Below are 21,845 nucleotides of genomic sequence, written 5' to 3'. Positions count from 1 at the left end.
GGAATGGAAGTTGCTGATAAATTAAAAATGCTGTTAAGCAGGATGGAGGAGTTTGGAGTGCTGGGAAGGGCTGTGGATCACAGGCTCTGGGAGGGGGCTTGGGACAGGAATTGGGGCACAGGAGGGTTGGTGTGCCAGATGGGGGAAAGATGCTCATGTCCAGCAGTTCCTGCAAGGAACTCAAGTAGCTCCTCATTGCTGCTGCTCCTGGCCAATAGGCTGGGAGCTACAGAGTCAGCACTTGGGGAGAGGGAGAGATGCCGCATGCCTGCAGAGTCATCTGGCTATCCCTCTGCCTCTTCCAACAACAGCAAGGACAGGAAACCACTGGCCCCCCAATCCAGCACTCTGAGTCCCTGCATGCCCCAAACTCTGACCGAAGCCTCCTTCTCGACCTAAACACCCTCCCAAAGTGCACCCCACAGTCCTTCCCATGTGCCAACCTCCTGGTGGCCCTGCACCAATCGCACTATGAACCAGATTTTTTGTGCAAATCAGAAATGCCACGCAGAGCCAGCAAGGGGTTGGGGCATGGGAGTGACTTGGGGTACAGGATGGGGGAGCATGCAGGCTAGTGAAGTTCTGCATAAAAGGGCTTTTACTGCACTGAGAATGTCACTGTGAGATACAGATTGTTTAGCAATTAACAAATATTGGAAGGGACCATTCAAAATGAAGTGGCCTGATAAGAACCCTCTAGTCACAGGGGGAAAAGGAAAAGCACCACATCACATGTGAGTGAACACAGTTCACAGAGAGTGTGTCTAGACTACATCCCTTTTTCGAGAAAGGGATGTAAATTAGGCACGTCGATATTTCAAATGAAGCCGGGATTTAAATATCCCATGCCTCATTTACATAATGGCGGATACTGCTTTTTTTCAAAACGGGGCTTTTTCGAAAAAAACCAAAACAAAATGGCAGTTTAGATGGGGATCTTTCAAAAATAAAACCCTTTTTCAAAAGATCCTGTACTCCTCAAAAAAATGAGGTTTACAGGATCTTTCGAAAAAGGGTTTTATTTTCAAGAGGTCCCCATTTAAATTGCTGTTTTTTTTTTTTTTTCAAAAAAGCCCCATTTAAAAAAAAGCAGCGGCAACCCAGACCTACCCCAGCTGTGGCCCCAGATTCAGCCTCGTTACCACTATCCAAATTCCCCTTCTCCTGTCCCAGGATTTGTGAACATAAGTATGTGTGTGGGGGGGGGGGGGGAATGATCCTGAAAAGTTTGCGGATCACTGCTCTGAAGCTTTGTTGGTATCAGTCTAAGATTTATTTAATTTTTTTGCATTACAGCTTTAAAAGTAACTTTACTTGTGTAAAAAGGCAAAATTGCCCCAGATGAAAGTAACAGAGAGTTTAGACCCTCCATCCTTCCTAGCTTATTAGGTTTATATCTGATTCAGAGATGATAGTCTGAGCTCTGGCCAAGGAGTCATTGAGGCCCCTCAGGACCAGAATATGCAAAGGTGTTTTTAATCCACCTTTGTGCTCTTCCCAGTCATAGGGCTGTTCCATGGTGGGCTGACCTTCAGCCAGAAGCTAGAGAAGCGTGAGGGCTGATACACCAGCTGCCAACATCCCTAAAGGACCATTATAGCAGCCAGTGATTGCCAGGGTATAGGCTGTCCTGGCCATACACTGTAGAATCATAGAGCTGGAAGAGACCTCAGGAGGTCATCAAGTCCAGCCCCCTGCCCACAGCAGGACCAATCCCAACTAAATCAATCCAGCCAGGGCTTTGTCAAGCCAAGACTTAAAAACCTGTAGTGATGGAGATTCCACCACCTCCCTAGGTGAAATAGCTTTTCCTAATATCCAACCTAGACCTCCCTAGATTGGAGGATATGGCCATGTGTAAGTAGTTACCCCTGCTGTGAGTCACCTAAAGATTCTGGCTAAGTACATCAGCTTTCGAATGGCTTTGCACAGCAGAGCTGACCTAATGCAGCCTAGAATCTGATTCAGTGTGTATTTCCCACATATGCTCTCTTCCTCGAGGGGAAAAAAATGCCTAGCTGTTTCCATGTTAAGCATTTTCCTAAATCAAGCTGACTCACAAAGGAGCAAATTCTTTCATTTCCATGAGTGAAAACCTAGTGATGCCATTGAGGAAACTGTTGAGCAGAATTTGCCCCTGAGCATTCTGTTTCTGTTTTAAGTTCAGCAGAATCTCTGGAACAAGAGAATTTGCTCTGAAAAGTGGTAGGAGGACAGAGTAGTAGGTTGACTGATTGTTGACTCTTGCTGACTAATAGTTGTATCTGGAAGAACTCTGTCTTGTATTTTTGCCTGATGTTATCTAGTGCTAAATGTGTATATTGATTTTAAATTTGAACACACTGCTAAACAACATGCTCTTATCTTTGCCTCTCAGATATTATTATCCAATATCCTCAGTTCTCTGGCTACTCATATATCACTTTTGAACCACTGAAAAATTCCTATCAGACTTTCCAAATTACTCTTGAATTCAGGGTAAGTTTACGCAATCCAAAACTCACAAAGCATTTTTAGATGTTATTCACTTACACTAATGGAAAGAGTGTACAATAGCAGAGTGAATAGTTTCACAAATGTACGCCGCAAGCTAGATGATGTAGTGAGTTAATTGGTAGCCTTCACCTCTGAAAATCTGGGTTTGCATCCCACAAGAGAAAATAAATGTAATGGTCTTAGCCAAGATGTTTGTCTATACTCCTGGTAGTCTTTTTTCTTAGGGAATGTTCTGGAAATGGCAGTGTCGAGGGATGATAAGCTAGCACTGATTTACTGTGACAGAGCTATATGGGAGAATTTTAGGCTGCATGATGTTTGTAATTTTTGTAAAATGTCTATCTGTTCAGCAGTGGCACACATATAAGCTAAATTGAGTACTTCTGAACTTTCAGTTTCCTGGGTAACTAGATGTCCCTCATGCTTTACAACATACACTGATCATCATCACAGACCAGGAAGTTATTTTTTCCTTCTTCCATCAGGCATCATAATAGTATGATTATTTTCTTTCTCTGTAACACTAATACTAGGCTAGTTAGACCAGTGGTCTGATCAGATCTCATAGCCTCATTTCTGTGTTATTCTTTGAGTGCTTGTTCACGTCAGTGCCACGTAGCTGCGTGCATGTGTGTGCGTGGTCATTGGAAAACTTTTCCCCTTTGCAGCTCCCATCAGGCTGGCTGGGGTGTCCCCTGGAGTGGCGCCTTCATGGAGCTCAATATATGACCCTGCTGACCCTCACCCACTTCAGTTCCTTTGTACCATTCATGACAGCATTAGTACTGCTTTCACTTGCTCACAAGTGCTCCGTTAGCCTGGTTTCATAATGTTAACTGTTAATAGTTAGTAGCTGTGTGTTAGTAGTTAACCGTTAGTAATAGAGATTGGTGACTGCCATGGTTTCTATCCCAACCCCTGCCCTGCGTCGCGAAGCATGTCGCAAGCCTGAGGTATAACGCTTATGGTGTTTGTCCCGAGTACCAGCAGTGATCCCCATGACTCGTGCTTGGGAGAGGCACATCAATCTGCACGCAATAAAATCTGTAAGGCCTTAAGCCAAGAATCAAAAAAGGAAAAGACTCCCTTTTAAAACAGCTACTGGTGGTAGCTGCACTCCAATCCACAGCAACAGACTGCGTGGACCCAAGTTTGTCAGAGCAGGGCACCCCAGTGCCAGTCTATGAGTTGTTGCTGAGGAAAGAGTCAGGTGTGAGAGACCCTCAGCCAAAAATCCCCAGCACCACTGTGTGTCCTACTGTTGCGCAAGGGATTCTACTCATGCTATTTCCTAATCTCCAAGGCAAGGGCGACAGGAGGTGGGGGTGTCTCACAAGAGAAAAGGTTTGACCTACGGAGAGTGCTAGTATTCTACATTGATCACACAAAGTCTTCCTGGGAATTGGACCAACTCTTCATAGCAATGGTGAGCCAAATGAAAGGGCTCCCGGTCTTGTCATCCTGAATCATGGACTGCATCTGTACCTGCTATAAGCTGGCCAAGGTCCTGACCCTGGCAATCATAGCTCGCTCCACAAGAGCACAAGCCTCATTAACTGCCTTTCTGGCACAAGTTCCTCTCTAGGAAATCTGCTGAGCAGCAACCTGGTCTTCAGTGCACATTTTCCCTACTCTCTACGCCATCACACCGCAGGCCAGAAATTATGCCAATTTTGTCAGCGTGATCTTCCAATCAGCAATTCCTTAACTTGACCACACTTCCGGGAGAGAGCTTAAGAATCACCTGATTAGAATCAGCATGAACAAGCACTCAAAGAAGAAAAGATGGTTACTCAGCTTCTTGTAACTGTTGCTCTTTGAGATGTGGTGTTCATGTCCATTCCAATTTCCATCCTCCTTCTGTTGGAATAAGAAGGGGGTTGATTTGGCAGGGTCATAAATTGAGCACCAAGAAGGCAGCTCTCCAGGGGGCTGCCCAGTCAGCCCTATGAAAGCTATGGAAAATAGTTTCTGACCACATTTGTTTGGGATGGATGTGAATAACACATCTCAAAGAAAAACAGTTACGAGAAGGTGAGTAACCATTTTTTTATTTGCATTCATGATGTTTATTACTGACAGAGCTGAAAACCTGTAATTAGTTTTGCTGAACACTTTCCATGAATAAATCAAGTTTGTATAGTGCTCCTTTGCAATATGATAATATGCAGAGATGACTTGGCCCAAAATCTGATCTATTTTTTAACAAAACTCAAATAGTGGATGCCTATCAAATACAGGATTTGTAATTGAACTGCTACTAATTTTGACTCTGCTAGAAAAAAATCCATCTAATAATGGTTTTGAAAAATCAGTATCACTGCCCCATCTCTGAGGCTATGTCTAGACTGCCACTTCTTGTCGGAAAAAGGTACGCAAATTGCGCTCCGCAATTTGCATATCTTTTTCCAGTAGTTTTGTTGGAAGATGCTTTTCCGAAAATTGGCCTGTTTACACTGGGCCAAATTTCAGAAAAACCTCCTCTTTCAGAAGAGCCCTTCTTCCTCGTGGCATCTGCTCTTCCGCAAAAAATGTCGGAAGAGCAAACACAGAGTTTTTCCGGGATGCCTCCACATTATTCATTGTTCCCACTCTGTTATTTCCATTAGTACATTTAGTTTATGGCCAAGAGGCAGAGGCTAACTTTTCTGTGTTGACCCTATGATCACAGGCTGAAGCAGAGGATGGTTTGTTGCTGTACTGTGGAGAAAATGAGCATGGCCGTGGTGATTTTATGTCACTGGCGATAATCCGACGCAACATCCAGTTCAGGTAATGGCTCTACTGCCCTTCCACGGGTGAGTTCCTCACCCACTCTAGCCCTTGGGTGCAATGAAAAGAGGCCCTTAAATTCCCAGCAATCAGCCAGCAAAAAATTCCCTCAGCTCTGGGGATGTCAGCCACAAGGCTACTTTCTGACTATTCCTTCACAAAATGAATGGTACTTTTTCTTAGCTGGGTGAGAAATGCCACCCAACCAGTGGCTCTATGCTAATGCTGTAGCTAGGCATATACTGTTAGTTACTTTGCTCCATAAGTGAAGGAACCCCAAGAAAGTTTTCAGAACAAGGTGATACAGCTAACCCAGGTGCCTAGTGGTAGCACAATTCATTACCCTGCAGAAATCCTGTTTGGGACTGGAACTTAATCCCACATTACTGACCTGGCAGAAGTTTAGGGAGCTGCCTCACTTTGCTCTGGTGACTAATGGGGATATTTGATGAGAGCGAGACTTCCATCTGGCACTTATTAACTGGAATGGTGATTCCTATAAAGATGGGGGGAATGACGTGCCTTAAACCTATTTCTATTCTACCTCCACCTGGCCCATATAGTGGAGACAAAGCAGAGAAAACAGCATGCTTTGTGCACATCTAGCTTTACTGCTATGAAGGCCTTCTTGTCAATCAGTACTAAACAATCTGAGTTTCATATAGAAGCCCAGTATTATTGCTATAGCTTCAGCTCTCACCAGGAAGCTAGGAAAATTCCCAAGAGAAATTACTCTGATAGCAGCAACTCAAATCCTAATACGCTGCATCTTGAAGCTGTTTCAGAAAGTTGGCAGGCTTTGCAATATGCTTTGTGTTGCCAGAGGATGCAAAGTCTCCTGCATGGAAGAAGGAAACAGATTAAAGAAAGTTTAAAATTTATCTACTTTAAAACAGACCAGATATAGATCTGTTGCCTCAGTGTTCTTATATAGTTCTTTAATGTAAAAGGAGAAGCAGAGAGGCTCTGTGAAGCAAAGGCAGACTTCTTTGTCACAAACAAGATTAGATGATTTATTTAATGAAAAGTTGTCACTTTTGTGCTCCTTGCCTATCTCTTGCAGGTTCAATTGTGGGACAGGAGTCGCGGTCATTATGAGTGAAAGCAAAATCAAACTGGGCAACTGGCACAGTGTCACTGTGTTCAGAGATGGGCTGAATGGTTGGCTCCGGCTGGACAATGACACTCCTGTCACAGGTAAATCTCAGGTAAGTAATCATGTACTCAGCCCTGGCTCTCTCTGCTTGTGCTCAGCCCTGGCTCTCTGTAGAACTGATGGCATTTCTTCCTAACTGTGTCACAAGAGATCAGATTACATGTGTGTGTGTCTGTATTAGGGATGGCACAGATGCACAAACCAGAATCAGTTTTAAGAGATTGATAGTATCGTACTTCAAACTGAACATTTCCTCACTGCTCCTTATCATTGCCCAGAAATCCTACAGCCACCATCCCTAGCCCCAGACATGTGTTCTTCTCTCCAGTATCTCACAGAGCACACTGTTGTTCTCCCCAATTTATTGTCTTGCCTTGCCTCACTTCAGAGATCCCATAACTACTCTCTCTCTCTTAATGCATGTACACCTCCTCCCTTTCATGCAATGCACACCATTCTACCTCATCCCCTTGGCCTGGTCTACGCTTGAAAATGAGGATGACATACTCACAGCACTTAGTGGTGTGAAAAATTTCCACTCTTATGCACCGAAGTTAAGCCAGCTAACCATTCTTCCATCAACCTAGATATTGCTGCTTGGGAAACTAGCTTACCTACAGTGACAGAATAACCTCTTGTGTCTCTATCGGAAGCATCAGCACTATCATGGCACAGTATACTACCATGCAGTACCATAGTGCAAACAAGGTCCCAGAGATGTATACAAAAACACATGTATAATGACAGAAGAGCTTCAAAGACAATCTCAATGATATTTTCCTTAAATAAAATTTAAAGTAAAGCTGGTAGAAAATTGTAGAAACGCTGACTCATTGTAAAAGGAAAAATACTAAAATATCTACGAGAGAATTGAAAAGAAAAATAAAGAAAAAGAAAATTAATAATAGTCTATGAAGAGTTGCCAGGCAGTTAGAGAGACAGGGTCAGAATCTGCCTTGAGTGAGGCCTCATTTAACCCCAATGAGTTCACCTTCACTTCATCCCGTGTCTTGAGGAGAAAACAGAAGAAAATAATTAGTGGACAGTTGCCAATAACTCAATTCCTGTTACTTCTACTACCCCTGGGCAACCACTACTAGCACACTCCTCCGCCCCCTGAAAATGGAATGGTTTTGATTTGGTTCTAGAAGTTATATCACTAGATTTGGCTTTATATATTTACTTACAGACTCTAAAGATTGTCTTTAAAATAAAAGACCCGAAGGCACTGCCTACACTTAAAAGTTGTGCACTGAAGCAGTGAATTTCCCCTACCCCCAAAGCATAACACAATTATACTAGTTATACAAATGCTTATGCCAGTATAACTTATTCTGATAGGGAAACCAAAATAAGATGTCTTGGTGTAAAGCATGTGCACTAGGGCTCTTACTGACAGAACTATGTCATTAAAAAAAAATCACACCTCTTTCTGACATAGATATGCCAATAAAACTGTTGAGTCCTGGCCTAAAGAAAACAAAAGATGTAGAATAAATGTAGCCCTGGCATAAATGGGTATAATTCCATTGAAATCAGTCCTTTTCACACCAGGGCTTCATTATTTGTTTGTTTGTTTATTTATCATTCAGATTTGCTCAATGCTTTCTAAGGCAAATACTAAGTTACTCTGGACCCCACAGAGCCTACAAATTAAAACACGATCATCGAAAAACAAGTTACACTGGGAGATGCAAAGGACAAACAGACAACCTCATGCCCTGATAATCAAATGACTCGTTAAATTCATTTATATGAGTTATTCGCATACCATCAAGATAAGAAATATTGATAAAAGTAAATGTTTAGGGTGATAATATTCTGGGAGAAGGAATGGGTAGGAGAGAATTACTAATAGACAACTAGTTTTCTTCAAAGGCACCTTTTTATTCACTGAGAGGAAAAAACTGATCATGATACCGTGGCTTAATTATCTTGCCTTCATTAGTCTATCATAGACTGTCATGTGCTATTTAAAATAGTTAAACAGCTCTGTTTTACCTTGCAGGGCCAATATAGCAAAATTACTTTCCGGACTCCTTTCTATCTTGGTGGTGCTCCTAGTGCATACTGGCTGGTCAGAGCAGCAGGAACCAACCGTGGCTTTCAGGGCTGCGTTCAGTCACTCATTGTCAATGGAAAAATAGTTGACATGAGACCCTGGCCACTAGGGAAGGCTTTAAGTGGTGCTGATGTAGGTAAGTGCAATATTATGGGGTCCTTTATCAGTGTTAAACAAGAACAGTAGAGTTACTGTCTACAAATTGAAAAATGAAATAGTTGGGTTTGCAGTTTGGTTTGGGGAAGTGGGGCTGGATTTGTATATTTTCTATAGTATTTCTCTGGACTGTGTGTAAAAGATTTTGAGTTTGTATTTCAAACACTAACACCTTGTCTATTCTTACATGGAGATCAATGCTCTGAAGAGTGATTTCTGGGGTTCAATTTAATGGGTCTAGTAAGGAACCCTGATGGCACCCTGTCAACCCTGGTACTCCACAGGGTTGCAAGGAGTAAGGGAATGGGGAAGTTTTTCCCACTGACCTCCTGCAGTGGGGCTATCACGGAAGTTCGATTTAAGACACATAGACTCCAGCTATGCTATTCTTGTAGCTGGAGTTATGTATCTTAAATTGAATTTCTCCCCTAGTATAGACCTGCAGTTAATGAAGACAAGCCCTCCAAATATCCTGCTGACTCTTGTCCTGGGAGCATCATTAGTAAGTGTCCCAGGGAAAGTGGAAGGTCCTATTGAAAAATTTTACATCCAAGACAGAATTCTTGGTATGATAAAGGACTCTTCTCCCCCCAAATGAGGCTCCAGTACACTCACGAAAGTAGAAAAATAACAATTCTATTGCCTTTCATCATACAATCTCAGTGTGCTTAACAACATAGGATAAGTAGTCCTGCAGCACTTTAGAGAATAACAAAAAATGTGTTGCTGTAGGACTATTTTTAAGTTTTTTTTCTATTACAGACTAACATAGCTACTCCTCTGAAACTTTTGAACATAGCATGAGTCAATTCTTGTAATATCTTTGTGAGGTAAATATTACCATCTCCATTTTACAATTGTGGAAATGGAGATGATGAAAGGCTAATGGTTAGATTGCACCAACTGTTTTCTGAATGCTTTACAAACAGTTCTGAAGAGAAGACTTTCAGTGACCATACTGTCACCGATCAGGACAACGGTACCTATATTCCCCCACTATACTCCCAATGGTTCTCTACCTACATTTTGAGTTCACCAGTAAGCCAGATGGCAACTGCCAGTTATGAACAATGTAACTGTCCACAGTATAAGCTACTGCGCAGCTCTTTCTAAGCAAGCACATTTAATCTTAAGGTGAAAGTATTACAGAGAAAACATTAAAAACAATAAAAGAAGCTATGTGCCTACTAATAAGCTTACCAGAGATCACCCACAATTCCAAAAGGACTCTGGTAGGATTCAATCCTTCAAATCCCAGTAAGGGGTTCTTCTGTCATCACAAATTCATAACAGTTTGTTTGCTCAGAACAATAACCTTTATGCACAGATTAAGCTTTTCTTTATACAGTCTATGATCTGCAGAGACCATGAATAGGTTATTAGCAGGACAACGGTTCTCTCTTCAGGGCATAGCTGCAAAAGATTGGGTACACAGGTGGGAATCTGTATTCCCCTGTACTTTCTAGAGAAATCCATTTATCTTTATCCAAAAGTTTCCTTTTTGTATGGTACATTGCTGAAAGCTCATAATCCTTATACTGGTCACGTCTGGAGACATTAAATACAACCCCACAATGTATTATAAAGGCAAGTTGATGTATCAGTGGGCCCCAAATCTAATTATACCTAATTCAGTAAAGTCTCCCAAAGAAATTGCAGGAAAGTATGTCTGTCACACAATCTAAACAGAACAAGTATTTGCCCAAGGTCACGAGGGTATGCCTACATTATGGGAAAAGATCAAAGCTGCCATTGTCAATCTTCCAGGGTTCAAATTAGTGGGTATAGTGAAGACATGCTAATTTGAACTGAGAGGGGCACTCCAGTTGATGCTGGTAGTCCTGCTTCCACAAAGAGCATCATAGAATCACAGAACCTTAAATTAACCCAGCCAGGGCTTTGTCAAGCTGAGACTTAAAAAATCTCTAGGGATGGAGACTCCACTACTTCCCTAGGTAACTCATTCCAGTGCTTCACCACCCTCCTAGTGAAATAGTTTTTCCTAATATCCAACCTGGACCTCTCCCACCACAACTTAAGACCATTTTTCCTGGTTCTGCCATCCGTCACTACTGAGAACAGCTGTTCTCCAGCCTCTTTGGAACCTCCCTTCAGGAAGTTGATGGCTGCTATCAAATCCCCCCTCACTCTTCACTTCTGCAGACTAAACAGACCCAACTCCCTCAGCCTCTCCTCATAGGTCATATGCTCCAGGCCCCTAATCATTTTGGTTGCCCTTCGCTGGACCCTTTCAAATGTGTCCACGTCCTTTTTGTAGTGGGGAGTCCAGAACTGGACACAATACTCCAGATGTGGCCTCACCAGTGCTGAATAAAGTGGAATAATCACTTCTCTAGATTTGCTTTTCTCACCATCCTCTTACCAATAGAGATTAGTTTGGCCCCCACCAAACCCCCCTCATGCAACTATCCTGCAATTGCATTATTGCGTGTGACATTAACTCAGGGGGTGAAGAGGCTGGGGGAAGTGTTCCCTCTAAGAGTTTCCTCCCATGAGCACAATAAATTTTGTGTTGTGCACCAGTACTGAGTTTGTGGCTTGTTTGGATGTGCCACTGTGGCAACCAAGTTATTAATAAATACCTTATGAATCTCTACCTTTCCCCTCTGCTGCTCTGTCTCCTCTGCTTGCTCCATCAGCTCCCCTGGTGCCTGCTGCCCCCCACCCCAACCCTTCACCCACCTCTGCTGTCATGACTCCTGCCCTTCTCACTGCCCTCGGTCTTCCTGAGACCTGCCCCCCTCCACCAGCCTCTCTCGCCCCACCTGTGCCCACTCCTCCAGTAGCCCCACTCTGATCATGTGAGCTACCCCTCCTCATCCCCTCTCCTAACATCTCCCTCTACACACCTGCCCAGCCTCTCTCCTCTGGTGCTGGTCCCTCCCCTGCAGGTGTCTGCCCTTCTGCTTCAACCCCCGGAATCCTCCGGCACCTGCACCTTCCCTTACCCCTGCACCCTCCTGGTGCCTCCCCCTTCCCTCACTGCTCCTGCCCCCCTTGCCTTCTTTTTCCCTGGTGCCCACCCCCTCACCACACTCTGCCTCCATTCCCCTCATGCCCCTCTGTGCCCTCACATGTGCCTTGCTCCATCCCCACCTTCCTCATGCCCACCCCTTCTTTCAAGCCTTCTCCCAGCACCTCTCCTTCTCCCCTATAGCTCCCAAAGCCCTTCCCTTCTCCTCTCCTAGCATCATCCTGTCTCCCCCTCCCCACTGACACCTCCCTCCTGCCCTTTTCCTCATTGTCTCCACTTGGCCCCCTGGCATTTTTCTCTCTCCTACACCCTGTCCTTCTGTGCCTTCCCCTTTCTTCTCCTGACCTGCCCCCCCCCTCTCCTTAGCACAAGCCCCTTCCTCTCTGACCCTTACCCCCTATTTTTCCCTCCTCTTCCAGCAGCCGCCAACTGGTCTGTAACAGTGTTCTAGGGTCGCCCTGACGGTCACCTTTCCGGTGCTCCCCCTACTCTGTCTTAGGTTTCTCAGCCCCCTTTTGGGCCACAAACCCCACCCCGCAGTCTCTGGTTCCCAAAGTTCCGGCAGTCCTCATTACTTCGTGCCAACTCGTAGGGTTGCCAGGTAGACCCTCCCCCCAAAAAACAGACACACTTGATCTTGGGTGGGGGGGAGGGGAGAGGAAGAGGGACTGGCTGCATACACAGAGCACCTATGTGTCCTTGTTGAATCTCATTAAGCAAGTTGAAGGGAGACTGTCCTCCCTTTGACTTCCTGCAGTGTGGACAGCTCCAATAGTCAAGTTACGGTACTCAGACTTCAGCTGTGCAATTAATGTAGCTGAAGTTGCGTATCTTAATTAGAACTTATCCTGTAGTATAGACATACCCACAATGAGCCAGTGGCAAAGGCAGGAAAAGGAATCCACACATCCTGACTGTTCTATGCTTCCTCTACAAAGTCATCTTTCTTCTCTTTTGTAGTTTTGCAGGCAAAATCTTTGAGGGGCAGTGAGCAGTATTAACAAGTGCTCTATATTCTCTGGATAAAATGACCAGACTTCTATGCAATATTGGAAGGGAACAGAGTGACCCAGGACATGAACCCTGAAAAAAATAGGGTTTTGGAAACAGAGAGAGTAATTTCATGATAGAGTGAGAATTTGTGGAAAACAGCTTAAAACCCTTATAAGGGTGTCTGATCTCTACTGTCTCATTGGACTGTTCCAACTACAGTCATTCCAAGCCATGTGTAACTCCACACACTGTTTCTTTAACAATCAACATCAATGAAAATAAATGCTGGATTTTTCCCACATGTGACCAGAAGCTAAAAGATAGAACCATACAGTGTGTTACATTGCTCCTCACAATTGCAGAGCTTACCATGGAAGCCTTGCAAACAGTATGGGAAATGACTTAAAACTGAAAATAACAGATAAACTGGAATTAGTCATTCAAGCTTATTAGCTTTTTTTGATAACTGACCTTCCTTTCTATTCTACTTATATGGGGTACATATCAGGGACCACAAATGAAAAGAGAGAGAGAGAGAGAAGCCTGTTCTGTGTATAAATGAGTCCCACTGACAGGCTTATGAATCCCACAGAGAACTGTAAATCAAAGTGCTGGTGAAGGGGGAAGGGCTGACCCCTTTAGCACTGCATATTCCTGTAGAAGCTCCCTTCTTTCTCTCCTGCCACTGTGAGGGTTGCACGTCTTAGGTTTTGATGTAGGCATGAAATGCTGGAGAAGTAGCTTGACTCTTCAGTGTATTCATCAAGCCTGAACTGAAAATGGGCTTTCACTCAGTGTCACTCAGGGGTTCCTTTGGACAGCAGAGTCACAGAACCTTAGGGTTAGAAGGGACCGCAAAGGTCATCTAGTTCCAACCCTTAGAAGATGCACAATTTATAGATGATCCTTAAAACTGAGACTGCACTGCTTGAAACAGAAGCTGTTTCTTCTCCTTAATCATTGGGGACATGTCAGTTTGGAGCTTCTACCATTAATTGAAAAAAATGCCTTGTCCTTTCCGTTGTCTGAAAACTGCTGCTTAAATTTACTGCTCATTAAAGTGCACTACTAACAGTACTGATTGCCATTATAATTAATGTAGTGCAAATGGGTGTTGTGTAGGTTTCTACTCGCATTTCAGCCCATATGTTTCTGTCATAATCTGCAGTGCCCTCTTCATACAGTACTGATACTCTGCCCCCAAGCACACATTTCCAGTAACACTTTACAGAGCCAGCCCCACAGATGTCAAAGCTGACAATTATATGTAGCCCTCTGTTAATAATTCATGAGACCACAGGTTCCTTAGTATGCTGTTGAATAGGGAAGGGACTGCACTGGCCATTTTTAGTTTAGTGCTTTGTGTTGAGGCCTTAACCATTCCATGGTGAAAATGATGTTTATCAGTGAACAGATGGGATAGGAAGAGGTCATCAGTTGCTGACATATGTTTGAGAGGGCTGTTTATTGGATTATTGGATTTTTCTTTATGAAGCTTGGTAACTGAATTCAGTCTCTCTTGCCTTTCTTGCCACAGTGTATTGCCAGACCTCCCTTTCACTCCTTTGGGTTTATTACTAGCTACCACAGGCACCAGCTTCCTCTGGGGCTGGGGGTGTTCAACCCCCACTTCTGCTTTAGACCTCAACCCCTTCCCTCAGACTCTCACTTCCACACTTCCTCTCCCTTGGCCCGCTCTTCCCGCACCCCAGTCTTTCTCCCAAGCTCCCATCCCTGCCCTGCCTGCCCGCACTCCACCTCTACTCCCCCTGCCACATCCTCACTGCTGCTGCTCCTCCTCCCCTCAGCACCTCCTGCAAGCCATCAAACAGCTTGTCATGGAAGGCGAGAGGTGCTGGGAGTGAGAGGGAGGAGTTGATCAGTGGAGTTGCTGGTAGGTGGGAAGAGTTCAGGGGTAAGAGGGATGTGGCTGCCTGTGGGTCCTAAGCGCCCTCTAATTTTTTTGGTGCCTGTGTTTGCTGCTGTTTGCAGTGTGATAAAGTGTAAGGGTCCCTATTAGAAACAGGCCCCATTGTGTGAGCTGAGCAAGCACAAAAAGGTTGTTCCTGCCCCAAAGAGCCAAATATCTGGGTAGCTAGTGAGGGTTGGCATAAATTGTAGTGTAACTTGTCTCTGGTTAGTAGTATAATGGTGATGGGTTAGATTCTGCTGGCGTAACTCAAGAACCCCTTGGATTTTAATGAAAAGCTCCTGGGAAGGGTTGCCTAGAAGAGTCTGGCCAGAGCAGCTAAAGGGGAAGCAGTGGAACTTCATTCTCTCTGCACAAGATGGCTCCCATGGAACTCCAGTTTTAACCTCCTTCTGCCCCTGTGGAAACTATGCAGGGAAGAAAGCAGTGACTGTGCTGTTTGGGATGATCTCATGTAGGGCTTCATCTACACAACACATCTTTTAGAGACATAGCCTGTGTCAATGTCATGGTCATGAGGGTTAGCCAGCAGCCTGGGGACTAAGGGGTTAACTGTGTGCCTTACCTAGCTAAGTGGAGTGGCCAATAGGAATGTAGATAGGCATTTCAAACTGGGACAAAGGAATTTTTGGTTTTTCCCTCCTTTGTTCTGGGCAGATCTCTCCAGTTATTGAGGGGGACAGACACTATGGGTATGTCTAGACTACATGCTTCTGGCGACAGAGACATGTAGATTAGACTACCCGGCATAGGAAAATGAAGCAGCGATTTAAATAATTGCCACTTCATTTAAATTTAAATGGCTGCCACGCTGAGCCAATCAGCTGTTTGTCGACTCAGCACGGTAGTCTGGATGCTCCGTGGTCGACATCAAAGGCATTTGTCGACCTCCCAGGTATGCCTCATTGGCGGGTGGCCGGAGAAAGCCCCACAGCTCCCCACTAGATGCAGCTTTCCTTCCTTGGCCATGTAACTACTAGCTCTAGCTATTGTGTTTGTACACTTAACAGAAATCAGCTATTTTAAGAAGTTGATACATGCTGTACATGGAAAACCCTTTGCCAGAGTACAAGGTGGAAGTAGCTATGAGAAAGTAACAAAACTGATATAAAACAATAATTATAATGTCAGCTGTCTTCCCATAAAACTTCTATTAATTTGAATGCTGTTACTAATCTCGAGGGAAGTAAATTCTTGGTATTCTTGGTATTTGAAATCACAGTTAAAATGTATATGAAACAATACAATTTTAATAGAATGATGAATAGGCAGCGGCGCATCAGCAGTGACTAAAAGGAGGAGGGGAAAAACTCGCCACAAGGTTACGTGGATGGCTGTCCTTCTCACTCTGCCTCAAGTGCTTCAGAGCGTCAGGAGCTTGGCCCCCGCCCTGGCTCTGCATTGCTCAGCTCCTGCCCGCGGCCACCTGCTGGGAGCTGCTGCCAGCATAAGTGGCCTTCCGCTCTAAGTTGCTGCCACTAGCCCAACTCGTAGAGCACAGATACCCTTGCCCCTACACACAGCGCCACCAGCGCCAGCACATTCTCTGCCCCTGCACACAGCATCACCACACACCTTGCTCCTGCACACAGCGCCACTACACACACACTGCCCCTGCCCACAGCACCACCTCCACACCCTCTGCCACTGCCCACAGTGCCACACCCAGTCCTCCCCACAGTAGTGTGTCCCTGTGCACACTACTCACGTGTGTCCTGCCCATATGGCATCAATGAGAGCCTTACTATTGACTTGACTGGAGCCAAGATTTCACCCAGTCTCAGAGATCTTTTCTACTGAAAAATATCTGCAGTCAGGTGCACAAACCACCGAGCCCTGGCCTACACAACAAATTTATGTTGTCATAGCTACATTGCTAAAAGGTGTGCACTTGCCCGAGCGACATAATTGTATTGGCCTAGCCCCCAGAACAGACAATGGTATGTTCACAGGAGGGCTTCTCTTGACAGCATAACTACTGCCTCTCAGGAGATGGAGTAACTAAGCTTCTGGGAGAAGGCGCAGCACCATAGGAGAAGGGCAGGGATAGGGTCCAGAGTGACCTAGACAAATTGGAGGATTGGGCCAAAAGAAATCTGATGAGGTTCAACAAGAAGAAGTGCAGAGTCCTGCACTTGGAACGGAAGAATCCCAAGCATTGTGACTGGCTGGGGACCAACTAGCTAAGCATCAATTTGGCAGACAAGGACCTGAGGATTACAATGGATGAGAAGCTGGATTTGAGTCAACAGAGTGCCCTTATAGCCAATAAGGCTAACAGCATATTTGGGGTGTATTAGTAGGAGCATTGTGAGTAGATCTAGGGAAGTGATTATTCCCTTTTATTCGGCACTGGTGAGGCCACATCTGGAGTATTGTGTTCAGGCCTGGGCCCCCTATTACAGAAAGGAAGTGGACACATTAGAGAGAGTCCAGCAGAGGGCAACAAAAATAATTAGGGGTCTGGAACACATGATTTATGAGTGGGGAAAGTCTAGGTGGGATATTAGGAAAAACTATTTCTCAAAAACGATGGTGAAGCACTGGAATGGGTTACCTAAGGAGGTGGTGGAATCTCCATCCCTAGAGGTTTTCAAGTTCTGACTTGAGAAAGCCCTGGCTGGGATGATTTGGTTGGGTTTGGTCCTGCTTCTAGCAGGAGATTGGACTCAATGATCTCCTGAGGTCTCGTGTTCTTGTGCAAGTAAATTTACAGTACAGCATCGGAAAACAGGGCTTCTTCTGGAAGAGTTATTCCTCTCCCCACGAGGAATAAGCCCTCTTGCGCAAGAGCTCTTCCACAAGAGGGCAGTGTAGACAGGCAATATGAATTTCTTGCACAAGAAGCCCCTATGATTAAAATGGCCATCAGAGCTTTCTTGCGGAAGAGTGTCCACGCTGCCATGGATGCTCTTGCGCAAAAGCACATCTCTTGTGCAAAAGCACTTGGCAGTATGGACATGCTCGCGTGGAAAATTTTTTGCATAAGAACTCTTCTGCAAAACAGTTCTTGCACAAAAAGCCTGCAGTGTAGACGTAGCCATAGTGTAGGCAAGCCTTGTGAGTGAACACTCTGGGACTAAGTACAGTGAAAGCTTTCTTATCTGGTACTCAGGGGAAATGAGGGTTGCCAGTTAATTGAACGTGCCTGATTAACAAAGCATATTGCTCTGCCCCACTTCCTACTGATAGATCTGGCAGGCTGAGGGGAAAGGAGGCAGAGCAGCAGTAAGAAGCCCCACAACAGCTAGCTGTACATGCGGGAGTCAGGCACGTATTCCTGAAGAAACCGTGGTATTGTGGCTGGAGCAATGCCAGTTAACAAAGCTTTCCAATTAACAGAGTGCAGATAACAAAGCTTTCACTGTACCTCACAGCTACCTCATATTATATATTTGCAGATGACATGATAATCAGAAATCTCATAGCTTTATGATTTAAGAAAAAAAGTATAAACTGACAGAGAATCATACTGGAACCTATGATGTCTGGGTGCCATGTGGAACTCTGCCATTCATGCCTTAGTTTTCCCATCAGTAGAATAGGACTTGTACTATTCCCCTCCATCATGTCATGGTGCTGCTGTGAATATTAGTGATAAGTGAGGTGAGAGCCTCAAAATATAGGTGCTCTGTGTATGCAAATCTTATTTAAAATCCACAGCAATTAATTATACTCAGATGAAAAACAGGACAGTAGGATTCCCACCCCAATCCAGCCATGGTTGACAGCTGTTTGTGAGAGGGAAAGAGGAATGATTAGCACTGCAAAGAAAGCAGCTTACACAGCTGGCTGGAAGGAGAGACATTTTGCAGGGTAATTATCTTTCTCCACCTGGAAGTGGTTTTCATTCTGTCTCTGAGATGTGTCAGCATGTGTTCAGTCTTTAACCTGTGGCCCCTCATGCTCTGTGCTATGAATAGTATAATCAGGCCATCACATACTACATTAAACACTAAGCTTGAGGAAACACTTATAAATGTACAATAGGGAACAATTCTGCACTATCAGGGAGTGGGACTAATAGATCTTTTCCCATCTCTAACTTCTGTGACTCTGTGATCCAAAGGTTATATTCCAGAATTTATAACACTTCTTGTTAGTGTAACAGTACAGAACAATTAATCAACTCTAGTTGAAATGACTGGCTGATTTGAAGTTTATGTTTTGTTCAATCTCTACAGAAGTTCTTTTGCTGCTGTTCTTTATGCACTAAATGAATATAAAATAAGAAATCAAACTGTAAGTTTGCACTGCACTAATCCCAAGACTGCACTGACATTTTGAAGCTCCTTGTGCAGTAGATTGAATTTTTCTGCCAGATACTCCCCTCCATTTTTTGTAAAAGGGTTCCTCTTATGAATAACAGCTTTCAAGTACCTAAAAGGTTTTTACAAGGAGGGAGGAGAAAAAATATCCTCCTTAACCTCTAATAGGGCAAGAAGCAATGGGCTTAAATTGCAGCAAGGGAAGTTTAGGTTGGACATTAGGAAAAAGTTCCTGTTAGAATGGTTAAACGCTGGAATAAATTGCCTAGGGAGGTTGTGGAATCTCCATCAATAGAGATTTTTAACAGCAGGTTAGACCAATATTGTCAGGAATGGCCCTGCAATGAGTGTAGGGGACTGGACTTAATCACCTCTCAAGGTCCCTTCTAGTTCTAATATTCTATGATGCTATGAATAGCATGTTTGCCAAACTCTGCTCAGTCACTCCCAGAGAGCACAACTGCTTCCTGCTTGTCAGTTCTGACTATTTCCTACTCACATTCGTATGTTTCTTGTCTGAGTTTCAGAGGGGTAGCCATGTTAGTCTGTAACTGAAAAAATAATTTTAAAAATAGCAAAAAGTCTTGCAGCATCTTAGAGACTAACAAAATATGTGGATGTTATCATGAGCTCTTGTGGTCACATCTGAAGAAGTGGGTTGTGCCCATGAAAGCTCATGATACCATTTACATTTTTGTTAGTCTCTAAGGTGACACAGGTCTATTCACTGGTTTTTAAGTTTTTTCTTGTGAGTGGTCCAACCTGTAGTCTGAGGTAAATCACTTTCAAAATACTCAGTTGGAGCTCCCTCAATATATGCATCTCACCTCTAGGAGTACTTTACTCCTTTAAAACACTGCAGAAACATTAGCAATATGCTCATGCTCACACCTGGTACACGTTGATCTGGGCCTGGTTAATTTATTTTTACAATTTATTCCTGTAGAAAGGAGGAGGATTTAAATAAACAATACAATTTAAAACAAAGAAAAATATCTGAGTTAACTGATACTTCATATGCTTTTGAATATTAAATGCATGTTTCACTGACTGTGAAGTAAATAAAAAAATCCCTCCTTCTATAATAGTTTTTATGTTGTTACCTTAGGGCATCTTTCTATGCTGTAGACATCATATGCCAGCATGCTGGAAATGGTGATTAGAAAGCCTATCTGTTGGTAATATGGATCCCCTGCAGGGCAGACAGAACAGTTAACAGCTACATGCTGGTTAATAAGCTTAGTTGCTGCCGCTTAACACCTTCAGGGTTTGTCATACTGTCCCCCAAACTATGAATGAACAAAGCAGCACTTAAGATAATTAAGGTTAAACAAACCAACATGTTTGTAATGTAAACAATTATGTGACCTGGAGATTCTGAAATACACATTCCTGTAGAAGAACAAAAATCCTAGGGAGGTAGGCAAAACCTAGTCACCTGGTGAATGGTCAGACTGTTTAAACAATTCTTATTTGGTGAGGGGTGTTTATTTTTTCACAGTTTTTAAAGCATTTTTTTGTCGTAATGTAAAATCAATGCTGAAATTAACCACTAGCCTAAAATCTGCTTCATAGTTTTGCATATCGAGAGAGAATCCTGTTTGCTTGGAAAAGCAAATTGCAGTTGTTTGTAACAACAAGCAATCAGCTAGCTAAATCCTCTTGGATTAACTGGTGTGGTATGACATTCCCGCTCTGAGTTTAGGTGAATGCAGCAGTGGAATCTGCGATGAGGCTTCCTGTATTAATAGCGGCACCTGCACTGCAAGCAAAGCTGATTCGTATGTGTGCCTTTGCCCTCTTGGATTTAAAGGTCGACATTGTGAAGAAGGTGAGAGGCCACCAGATTTGTTTTATTTTTGACTTGCATGTTAGTCCTTGTTCAATCCATTTTCTCAGTAAGGTATGATGTCATGTATTAAATTGTCAGGAAATAGCCCTGATTTGTTTCCTCTTCTGAAAAGCACATGCGTATGGATAAAGGGGGGATAAATGTGTTGTGTGCATGTTGTTTGTTTTTTATGGGTTAGAGTGCATCTTGCATGGATAAGCAAGTGAGACTCCACACTCCTTTTGACCACTGCATGGGGGTTGGACAAGGGCTGCAATCCTCCAGCACTTCAAAACACAGGGACTACTCTTTCATCACACTTCCTGCTGTGCAAGCCATTCTCAAGGGCTTGGGAGAAAACAGAGCCATATTGCTGATATTTCTCTATGCCTGATCAGTAGAGTTGGCTGTTTAAGGAAGTCTAGTGGCATGATTTGCCGGTGTGCTTGAGAGCTGCAGAAGGCATGGCAAGGCTTCTAGGGTGCATAATGCATAATGAAGAAAGCTGTCTGAAATTGATTAATAAGCTAGTCAATATCATATCTTAGCACCTCAGGTAACTTTGATTTTTTCTGAACTTCCAGCATTTATCGTGGCCATACCTCAGTTCAATGAGTCTTTGAGGTCATTTGCTACCATACTCTGGCCATTGGAACCACAGAACTACCTTTCCTTCATGGAGTTTGAGATGACATTTCGTCCAGATTCAGAGAACGGGGTCCTCTTGTACAGCTATGACACAGACAGCAAGGACTTCCTGTCTATTAACATGGTGGACAGCTATGTGGAGTTCAGATTTGACTGTGGTTCAGGGACGGCCATTATCAGGTAAATGTTTTGAGTAATAGTTTTTAAAATAATGCCACAAGCAAGATATAGGAAAGGAATAGACATGTTGGAGAGACTATTAGTTTGGGTAATTATGTATTCACTCTTCAGCAAAATTCAGTGATGGCTACTTCTAAGGAAGTCGAAGCCACGTGTCTTACTGTGGAATGCTATCACACCGGAGTAGTGTTCCCTCTCATTTTTATGTCCATGAACGGAACAAATGTTGTTATATGCACCAATATGGAGATGTCATGTGACACATCACCTGCATATTGTGGCACATAAAAAAATTAACTCTGTACATGAATGATCTGTGATGGAGATGGTTGCTGAGGGATTCAGAATATGGGAGGGG

General features: G+C 43.8%; 1 protein-coding gene across 1 annotated transcript in view; it reads left to right on the top strand.

Moving 5' to 3' along the window:
* EGFLAM (EGF like, fibronectin type III and laminin G domains) overlaps positions 1–21,845 on the top strand; it is a 125,691-nt gene that overhangs the window by 75,303 nt on the left and 28,543 nt on the right. The window contains exons 10-15 of the mRNA XM_006139475.4: positions 2,378–2,478; positions 5,168–5,268; positions 6,332–6,476; positions 8,433–8,622; positions 20,534–20,659; positions 21,244–21,487. Of these exons, the coding sequence (XP_006139537.3) occupies positions 2,378–2,478; positions 5,168–5,268; positions 6,332–6,476; positions 8,433–8,622; positions 20,534–20,659; positions 21,244–21,487 (907 nt within the window). The remainder of the gene's footprint in view (positions 1–2,377; positions 2,479–5,167; positions 5,269–6,331; positions 6,477–8,432; positions 8,623–20,533; positions 20,660–21,243; positions 21,488–21,845) is intronic.

Source organism: Pelodiscus sinensis, chromosome 6 (assembly GCF_052426305.1).
Source record: "Pelodiscus sinensis isolate ZL-2025 chromosome 6, ASM5242630v1, whole genome shotgun sequence".
Lineage (NCBI taxonomy): Eukaryota > Metazoa > Chordata > Testudines > Trionychidae > Pelodiscus > Pelodiscus sinensis.
The sequence above is the reverse complement of the archived record's forward strand: the minus strand, read 5'-3'. Positions and strand labels throughout refer to the sequence as shown.